Source organism: Meleagris gallopavo, chromosome 5 (genome assembly GCF_905368555.1).
Source record: "Meleagris gallopavo chromosome 5, MGAL_WU_HG_1.1, whole genome shotgun sequence".
Taxonomy (NCBI): Eukaryota; Metazoa; Chordata; class Aves; order Galliformes; family Phasianidae; genus Meleagris; species Meleagris gallopavo.
Genome location: NC_139408.1, coordinates 27140764 through 27151485, shown reverse-complemented (window position 1 = coordinate 27151485; position 10722 = coordinate 27140764). Strand labels below are relative to the sequence as shown.

Below are 10722 nucleotides of genomic sequence, written 5' to 3'. Positions count from 1 at the left end.
CATCCACTTCTTTTCATTGTGTCCCTCCTTTACACAACACAACGTACCAAGGCTCACACAGCCCAGCCTAGTTCTTTGGATGACTACCAGCCCTTTCCCCCAGCCAAAGGGAAAGGATACCATTCCTTCTCCTACACTCCAACATTAACCATGCCCTTCTGCACAGAAAGGGCTCCAGGCCTGCAAATTTCAAACTTGGCCATTTCAACTACTCTTTGAGGCCAGTACAGCCTTTTCCTTGCCAAAAGACCAAGGTTATAGCAGACACAGAGTAGGGCTTCATCACATGCAGCAGCCTGATGCTCCCTCAGAACATGAGACATTCAGTGCATACATGCCAGAAAAGCCCTGCCAGCTGCCTGGGGGAGAGGGCCTCAGAAACCAGACAGACTAGTACTTAAATACAGAAGATCTTAGATAACAAGAAGGCGATTATAAAATTCCTCAGTTTGCCTTGCTCCAAATGCTCAACGTACCTGTAATTCTACAAAACAAGAATGAACACTACATTCAGCCCATGGATAAGACAGACTTTATGCAAGCAAGCTGCTCAAAATGATGGGAAAATAGTTAATAAAATTACAGTTTATTCATAAAATATTAGATCACTATAAACGTTTGTTAGCTTCAAATGCTTTTACCTCACATCTGAAACATTTTCTTTCTCTGCTGTGGTTTGAAAGACATACTTAAATACTAAGTTACAGTAATTCCTGCTTGTGTGTTAGGTATCCAGAATAGAAGCTTTAATTACAGGTTAGAAATGCTATAAATGGCAGGCAATAGATCTCAACAACAGTGGATCATAAGGGAATGAAAGCCAGCAACATGGTTGTTTTTGTATAAAACAAGGGCACATTAGCCTGGTACAAGTCCTTAAATGTTAGACCGAGAATTTTACTTCAAGCAAAATACTATGCAAAAGATTCATGTCTTAGGAAGATTAAGAAAATGCAATCACTTCTATTTAGGGTCGTTGTCAGCATCATGAAATTCAGTTACTGAGACTTTTCAACATTCTTTCAGAAAAAAATGCCCCTCGTGCTCTAATCTGTACACACAAGAGCTACATGACTGAAAGGTACTTCTGTCAGTGAGTGCTCCAAAGTAATCAATTTCAAAATTTAATAGGAGAAATTGATGGTTGAAGCATTCTAGCACTTGTTTTGGGATCTGTGAGCTTTTATTTCTTTAAAATCAAGTATTAAAATCTCAGAAAGCCCTTTGGAGGTGGATGCTCTGTAGCAGCGTGCACATCTCACGGAGCAACTTCATTACGAAGATAAACACAGAGGATATCTTTCCGTACAAAAATAGCACTTGCACTTTATGTTCTAGTTACTGATCAGGGATCATTTGAGTATGAAATTTGTATTAAGGGATAATGAGTTACTCCCTTGGGAACATGGAAGCAAGTTGCTCTGTAAACCCAGAAACATGAGTTACCTCTCTCTCAAAAAAAAAAAAAGAAAAAAGAAGAAAATGGAAGACTGGAAGACTGTCTTCTGAGTGACTGGTTCATTACAGAAACTAAGAATTCATTCATTTTAAAAGATGAACACAATGACACATTCAGATGTGAGCCAGGCTCACTGCTACACACCAAGAGGAGGCTGTGCTCCCCACAAGGACAGCCCACTTCTTCCAGGTCTGCACAGGACTCTTTGAAGGGAGACACAGAGACTGCATGCACAGGATATGTGGTTTATTACTTTTCCTTTTTTTAGTAACAAGATGGTCACCATATCATTTTATGGTCTCTTCCAGAGATAATACATATGATTTCCTGTTCCATAGGTGACTGAGGGATTACTTGGTAAAAATAAAAACCCTTGCATATTGCAATTACGCTGATGCAACCATATAACACATTCCATGTAATCCCTAAGCTAGATCCCCTGCAGAAAGCAAACCAGGGACTGCTCTGAGCAAATTCACCAGAAACAGTTGCACAGATCTCTCCCAAAATCTCCTCCTATGGAGGTCAGGCTCCTGAAGCCACATCAGGATGAAAAAAGCAGGAAGGAAGGGACGCATTCCCCAGACTTTGACAGAGGTACCACCTCGAACCACAGTACCTAGCATGGGTCATAGCTCAGGTGAGCAGACACAGAGCAGACCCAATGTCTCAACAAAATCCAAGGCCAAATAGCATTCAAGTTTTTTTTTGGGGGGGGTTGTTTGTTTGTTTTTTAAATCAAGGCCATCAAAACCTTCACTCTGTTCTGCCTGCCTCTTTTTTAATTGCAAATTAATAGATCTGTGTACAAAAGCCTGGACTGGGTGAGGTCTCCACGCACTGACCCTGGCTAGTGATTATAGTGTCCCCTGTGGGTCCTTAGGTTTGGATTTATGAAGTTCAGGAATTACCAAAACTTGAAAAATATGGGAGTATTACCACTGTATTATCATCACAGTATTGTAAGGGCTCCTTGGGTAAGAGAGATTTTTTTTTTTTTGCCTGGTCCCAGAACCTCATCAATGGACAAACACAAAGTCCTCAGGGGGGACTTACTTGTGTTGACTTCTTAAAAAAATAATAATAATTAAAAATTAACTTCTAAATCTAAGTCAGGTCTCCTACGGAGCAGGAATGATAGTAGTTAGAGGTGGAAAAGAGCCAGTAAGTCACTGAGTCCGGACTGCTGCAAGTTCCTAAAGACACGCCAAGGACATGTCAGGACTTGGCCTGGGACTGCGTCTGATCTCAGCCAAAAGGGCAAGAAGTGGTGATGGGATGAGGACAAAAGCGATCAGCAGCTGCCTCTGTGCACTCTGCCAAGGAGAGCCAGGGCAAGCCTCCTTGGAATAGAAGTTAGAATTTCTCAAGTTAGGCAGATGGTATTTGATCTGCTCTTATTACATAATCCTGAAAGGTCTGTACCCAGTTTTCTACTGTCCTAATAACGCCGTTTTGCATGTTACAAGAAACCTGAAGCAGCATCAATAAACTATTCTCACAGGGCCAGTTTGCTGACACACTCTTCTTGCTTTTGCAGTACACAAGGTTATCTTTAATGGCAGAAAATATCTTTTTATTGCTCCCTGCTGACTTGGTGGAGATAGATCCGCTGACCTTACTGCCCATGCAACTTGTGCTGGAGGATGTTCTAAGCAAAACTTTGGCTTCTAAACAAGGCTGAGTTGTCAAGAAGCTCAGAAGCTTTTCAAAAGAAAGAAGAAATTTCAAGTAATGTCAACGTGCTCTGATTTTCAAACTTCATTCGGAGCCTGTAGCCCCATTCCCAGGGCCCTGAATTCATGATTTTGTTATTAGTTCAGCACAACCAATAAGCATGTTTGCACTTCACAGGGAGCACAGAGACCGAAAGGACTTTATGACAAGTGTGCTATTTCAGACTTTTGCACCAAGAATACACATTTGCATGGCAGAAAGCATTTACAGTGGGGTGGATAGCCAAATAGTAGTAAGACTTGACCCCAGATTGGATGGAATATAGTCACGTCAAACACATGAACATGAGTAGATTGGAGTCTTTCCACACCTGAAAATCACTTCATCGCTAGACAGGTGTTCTGTTTATGAAGAAGCAGAACTGCTTCTGACAGGTTCTTGGTGATACCAGGTAAAGTTCTTGCGGGTAGGCCAATAGACATAAACAAAAAGGAGACTGGAACTCACCCAACTGGCAAAGGGGCTCTCTAGCAATACAGCACTCTTTCTCAGGAAGCAGCCTAGGTCCAAGAGATGCTCTTCCTTCAGTGGCTGGCCTTTATATGAGCACAGAGCAGCTCCCACCTGAGTCCACTCCTTTTGCTCATGTGCGGAGCACAGGTGCAAGCAATGTGCCTGTACTCCCCAGGCCAGCCACACTCCTTCACCAGGTGCTCAATCATCAGCTCAAGCCCTGACCTAACAGTTCTCCTCCAACAAGTAATTTAAAATGATGGAAAACCTACACCTATCTTTTACACATGCGTAGTGCCCTTTTGAGACTAAGAAAAATGCTGGATTTCTTCTTATTATATTACAGCTATGTGAATTCTGTTTGAAATTTTTAATACAAAATGACATAATTTAAGACAAAATTAACAGAAATAAATTTAGGTTGCAGTTTTAGTGAAAGGAGGGAGACAGAAGGACTTGTTTTCAGACACAACAACATCTCAGCTGACAGTAAAAGCCACAGTGTCATCAGCCAGGAGAGCAGAACATTGGAGACAGTAAGGAAAAGGTCTTCTTACCCAAAACCTGTCAACTGCGAGCGTGCAGCTTACCCTGTGCAGGGTAGGGATAACACTCCTGTGCACTGCCACGTGTGCAGCTACACACACACTGAGCATGAAAGACACAGATTCACCAATTAACTGAGGAATTGACTACAGCAGTTGGTTCAAAAATGTATCCGAGAAAAATAATCTATCTGGTTGACTGACATTTAGTAACTTGTTCATTGAGAGGAATCTATGTTGTTACATCACTCTTACTGAAAATATTTTGGGGGGGGAAAAAGTTTTGGAAACTGCTGAAACGTTCTGTGTTGATGTTCTTTTGAGCAAAAAACATGCTTCTAAGACCAGTGGCTTTTCATTATTGAAGTTAAGCTCCCTGAGAAAAAAGAATCAAGAACAGGAAAACACAAAAAGCAAAATAAAACATCACCGTTCACTCAAATACAATCATTTCTAAAACCACTACCTTTCAAAACACAATACCTGACTTTTCATTCTGACTTGAGACAAGAGCATTTTTAAGCCCAGAAGTTCTTCCCGAGACAGAAATGATTTTCCTTTTTCCTCTATCCAGAGGGACCAGTTAGAAAGAACACTCTGTTTTCTACTACTATTTTTGTCCCTAAGCTTTTCTTCTTCTCACTTTTTAAATTATTTTCTCTTAGTTTCTTTTTATTTTCTTTCCTTTTCTAAAATGCCCTATGTACTGTAAAACAGAAGAAACTTGAGCTGGGAAGCCAAGATTATTTGCTCTTTCTCTCCTCCTTTCCTCTGTTATTCAGAGGGAGTATGAAAAGAGCTATATTAAGCTGAAATTTTATTCTACCATCCTCTATTCAACAAAAGATAGTCCACTAAAGCCACTAAATCACAGATAACACTTCTCTGGGCAACATTATTAGGAGCTGACAGCTGGTGATGGATGAAGATCTCATCTTTTAAAGAAAAAAAAAATACATTTAATTTCCTTTGTACATAAAACAGAGAGCACAGCATTGTGTATCTAAAGATAAAAAGAGACCCAGTGTATGCAGGGTGCCATACTTAAGGGGATATAATAATGGGGCTGTGTTTCAGAGCTTACATTTTACAGGACATCTTCAAATTAATTTAGAAACCACTATTCTTCAACTCTCAATAGACAGAGAACACTAAAAAAAGCAGAGGACATTTTGCGATCAGCTCCATTAGAAATAAGCAGTGCGGAGCCTGAGCTGTTACTTTTTAGGAAGAACACTGGGAGAAAAGAGGAAAAAAAGAGAATGCATCTAGAGGACAGACTGATGGGTTTCTCTCTGATTATTCCTGGGATTAAGCAAGACTCCTGGGAGCCACTGGTGCTCCCCAAGACTGATAACGGAAAGGATTTGATACAGAACATGCACAGAACATTCAGAGTAGAGTCAGTATCAACGCCAAGGATTTCATCTGTCACCTTGAAAGATGGCTAAATGTTAAATTAAATACAGCTATTTGTCCATCAATTAAAGCACATCAAGCCCAACCCCAAGTATGCTGGGTGAAAGCACATAAATTTCTCCAGTGGAGACGGATAATACACAGCGCTGCCTTATTGCTAGTTTGTTTATTTTTTCCCTCAAATGACCTGTGACCACGACACATTCTACTTTTCACATTTGCAATGTATAACTGTATTTTACATGGCCTTTCTGCAGCACTAACAGCTGCTCCTTTGGTTGAATTTAATTTTAGCACACCTCCCAAGCAGGAGATGGTGCGGATGAAACTTTAATTACCTGTCTGTGCTAAGGAGGACTTTAACTGCACATGTTCAGCATGAAAATACAGTCTGTCTGATTCCAGCGGTAGGAAAGACTGCTTTGGTTCCCTGGGGTAAGGAAGAGTTTAAGAAAAGCATCTGTATGGAGTTCTTGTTTCTATGTCCAGACTTTGGATGCGTCTGGCTACAAGTCCTCATAGGAAAAGAAGGCCCAACAGTGAGCAGTGACCTTACTTTGAATACAAACTTGTAGTTAGCTAGGCTAAAATACAGGGGATGTTTACTGAGAACCTTACTCCATTGAAGGATGAAAAGAAAGTTTCCACTGAAAACACTGAGAAAAAGCAGCCTTTCCAAAAACAGAAGTTTATGGAAAATTCTGTGCTCATCTTCAAGTCAAAATGGCTTTTCGCTTCCTCTAAGACTTTAGACTAACACTTTCTTTATTTTTCTCCAGCGCCCATAAGAAACATTGCTTGAATTGAAGGACAATACTTAGGCTTCTGTCTTTCTTATAGAAAGAAAAGCCCATAGAAAATGCTGGAAATCAACATGCAACTTCTCCTGGGCTTGTGCTGGAAGTTCAAACTCAGCAACCTAAAGCAAATCCAAGATCATCAAGAATTACAAGGATGTATGTATGCATTTCAGAAGGTGAAACAGACTGCTTTAAGTTTCACTTCTAAACGTATACATACAGTCAACTGTAAAACTCCCACAGTACACTCACCTTGATATCACTCCAGGTTACCACTTCTCTGTGCAGAAATGGGTTTCTCCTGATCAGAGTGCTCAGCACAGTGCACATGTTCCTGCCAACACCGATCAGTGTTACCAATCCTGTTTGTCAGGATTGCTCCCCACCTGCTGATGGGGTGTATCTAAGACACTGTTAAGAAATTTCTGCATTCTGTACTCTGTTTTAAAAGTTCCACCACTCATCTCTCATTAGGTCCCTAAAAAGTAATGCCTTCTATTTGTTTCCATGCAAACTACAACAGTTACAAAGAGCTCAATAACACTATTTGATAGAGCAAATTCTCAGCTACAAAACACTGTTTTTCAATACAGTCACCGCCATTAGCCAACGAGCTGATCGAGACATTCTTCATTTTGTGATACCACAGCTGTGCATGGCCGCCCAGAACACAGCTTGCCTTTTTCATTGCCGTCCCCACTGCTGAAACAGTGCTAACAGCTGGCAACCATCCAGCTGGATACTCACCAGTGCTACACTGAGCTCACAGATTCACAGGGGCTTGGAAAGGACCTCTAGGGACCACCTCCTCTAACCCTCTGCTAAAGCTCTCCCAATCCTGGAGACAGCTGTAATTCATCACCTCTGAACTCTCAGCTACAGGTGCTGGATGCTCAGATTGACAAATCAGGAACTTAGCAGGGCTGTCCCCAGGTCCCCTAGAGATGATCAGAAGTGGATTTCAGAAGGATAATTAAAAAAAAAAAACAAACCAAACAAAAAAAATCCAGCCAAAATAAGCATGAAACCCAAACCAACAAATGTTTGCCTCTCGCTCGTGTTACGAACTACAATTCTTATTTCTGGAGTGTCTTCTATTTCAGGATGTGTGACAACTTAAGAGACTTTAATAGTCTCTCTCAGTATGGTACTTTCCTAAGTATTATTTGCAATTCTGTTGCTGAGAAAAGCATAGCATAAAACACGAGGCTGTCGTCCAAATCCATGGCAATAAGGTGAAAATCCTGAGGCAGCTCTACCCATTTTATGAAGGGGACAGCTTCTGAAGCTGCCAAATGTCACTGTTGTTTTTTTTGTTGTTTGTTTTGTTTTTGTTGTTTTAATTCAAAAACGAATCAAGGGTGGGGAGGGGGGGGGGAAGGAATAAATGGGATTTTTTAAGTGGAAGATCACTAAATACTCAGTCCAACTGGGACTATCACTTCATGCGTATCTTGAAGAGAAGGGGCAAGTTAAAATGTTTTCCAACTGAATGTCATTTCTGTGCTAAGATAATTCCATCACTTTCCAGAGATGTCATTTCAAAGGCAGTTACAAATATGCCCTTGGAAACTGTAAGAAATACAACACCTATGAAAGTGAAGCAGGGGAACATTGTAACCCACAAAGAAATATCAAAAGCCAAAACTGGGTCCTAAATCACAACATTAAAAGTGTTCTCCACAGACTTAACTGCAACCACATTCCAGAAATGTTAAAATAAGATTACTGATCCCAAAATACCCCTCATATCAATTTCCTAAAAATACATGGGTTATTTTCAGTGTGTGATTTGGCCATGAAGGAATGTGATACACATAAAGGCTTCATGAAAGAGAAATATCTTTTCTTCTTCCCATGAGGGAAGAGGTAACTTTTCCTATGTGCTGTTCTTAGAAAGCCACGTGCTTATTTCAGGGGTAGTATTCATCCATAATGTAAGCCAGTGTTGCAAGACTGGGAGCTACTGATTCCTCACCATCTGCAAAATAAAGGTAACTTCAGTCAAGGCTGGGAAAGGAAGACACTTCCTCCGGAATAGACATAATGAATCTGAAGAATCCACTTAAGATGGATCTATGCCATGCAATGTAAGGAAGCAATTCCAGTGGTCCAGCTAGCACCTTAGCAGCTGCTGTGTAGGAGCTCTAGCTCAGGGAAGGCTGTCACTGCACTTACTGCACTCTGGGCAATCAATCTTGCTGCTGCCAGTGGAGCTGCATCAGAATTTGAATTTAGGAGCTGAAAAGATGCTTAGCAAGTTAGGTAGTTTGAGTTGCTCCTTATTTGCCTGAGAACATCATCTTAACTTCCAGGTAAAAAAAAATGTAGGAACAATGAAATGTTCCTTTTTCTCTAGTTGTAGCAAAGCTTAATGTCCCATATTCTTGGTTTTTATAATAATTTCCTTATAGCATATACATTTGCCTTGTCTCGTACTGCTCCTCTTGGTCCTCTCATGGTTATTTTAATTTGCTAGCACGTTTACTTACAAGCAAAGGTATATATGATTCTGCACAGGGAAGCACAAAAACACACAGCTCCAGCCTTGTTCCAAATGAGATACACATTCTGATGGTCTTCACAACTCTGTCAGGAGAAAGCCTGCAGAAAACATAGCTAAGACATTTTTCTTAATGCTTTATGACTTGCTTCTCAAACTCTTCAAAAATCAAGGTAGCTTTCTCTTCCTGAAAAACTGGACCTTATCACAAGAGACTGAAAAAACTACATGCTGAGGGAAGATTTACATGAGCACAAGGAAGCTACCCCTAAATAAAGTGTCCAAAAGGGCATTTCGATTGCATTTCACAAATCCCCTGCAGAGAGAATAACCACATGTTTGTGAGTTCCCAAGGTTTTTACCTATAGGCATCACTGAATACTCTGAATCCAGAATCTACTGGATTTGTGCTCTAGTGCTCCATTCCTCTGAAGAAGCATGTCCTCCTCTAATAGCAAATAAGCAGGAAAGACAAAAAGGCGTTTCAGAATAATTCATCAAAAGGTAAGCATTTTTGTGCATGTGCACAAATATACATGTAATCATACAAGTAAGATGTGCTTTACCACTACAAAATACTTCAGGAAGATGCCGCTGCAATGCTTGCTCACATGAAAACTACGCAAGGTCTTGGTAACTTGAGCTGAGAAGCTCCATCACAAAGGTCTTGCCTGCATGCAGACATTGACAGTTAAACTAATAAAAAGTCAGCCCATAGCTAAATAAATGCTACTTGACCAATTACCAGCTGACACTCTGCACATGCTCCTGTACAGACAAGTTCCTGAAAATGAAACACAAGAATATTATTTAGCCAAAAACAAGCTCACTGTTTCCGAACAGTTCATATGCCTGTGGAGTCCCTTCCAAGCTTAAGAGCTTGAAGTCATGCAGGGGCTCTCCAAAGCAGCACTTATCTGGTCACACACATCAAGATGACAGCACTGTTGTTTTCACTGTGGCACTGAGAAATGACTCTTGAAATGTGAACTCTTGCTGAAGCACCTCACTTTTGAGCTGCAGTTGCCAAAAAACAATGAGAAAGGAAAACTGTGATATTCCCAAAATCAGCTTTTTTTTTTTTTTTTTTAATTGAGAACTCTCATATACAGCCTGTGGAATTCTGTGCAAATGGAAGCAAACAAAAAGCTTCATACAACATAGTGCTTTTTGGTTTGATCTCACATTTAGTTATATACACATTGGCATGAATTGCTCACGGCAATTCCTCCATCCCAAATCTGTTCCTGATGCAGGATTAGGAAATAATGTAGTCCAGCCTGAGACTTGGTTCTGTAGGCAGCAAAGCAGGCTTGCTCAATCACTCTGTCTTGAGACGGGCAGCCTCCCGCCGCTGCTTCTGAACAGTCCTGGAATCTTCCCACAGCTGGGGTCCTCTGATGTTCTCCCAGTTATCGAAGTCAGATTTTTCCAATTTCTGCAGATAAACATCAAACAGAAGTGTCACCTTGAAAGCATTATGATTTAAAATATGCATTAATCTGAACTGTTTTCTATTTGCGCAAGACATAGCATCACCATCGGGGTGAAGAACTGTCATCCACCCTCCAAAAGTTGTTCAACAACAAAGAAATAATTTGGAAGCATTCATAGAGCTAATAAATGATTAAGGTGGGCATTACTGCCACTGCTTATCAACAGATAAGGAAAGGTAGAACAGGAAGACCTACAGCATCTGAACATGACTGAAGGCATGAAGGTATTCATTCTTTCTTCGCTCACCTTGTTTTCCAGATCAGTTCTTCATGTGCAAGTCTGCCTAGTGCTGAGTTGGGAGGGATAAGC

General features: G+C 40.7%; 1 protein-coding gene across 4 annotated transcripts in view; it reads right to left on the bottom strand.

Annotated features, from left to right (window-relative positions):
- Positions 1 to 9972: 9972 nt before the first annotated feature.
- COX16 (cytochrome c oxidase assembly factor COX16) overlaps positions 9973 to 10722 on the bottom strand; it is a 37641-nt gene continuing 36891 nt past the window's right edge. For all 4 annotated transcript variants that reach the window (XM_085224933.1, XM_085224932.1, XM_085224934.1 and 1 more), the window contains one exon: positions 9973 to 10354. In XM_085224933.1, coding sequence (XP_085081059.1) covers positions 10238 to 10354 — 117 coding nt within the window. In that variant the 3' untranslated portion in view covers positions 9973 to 10237. The remainder of the gene's footprint in view (positions 10355 to 10722) is intronic.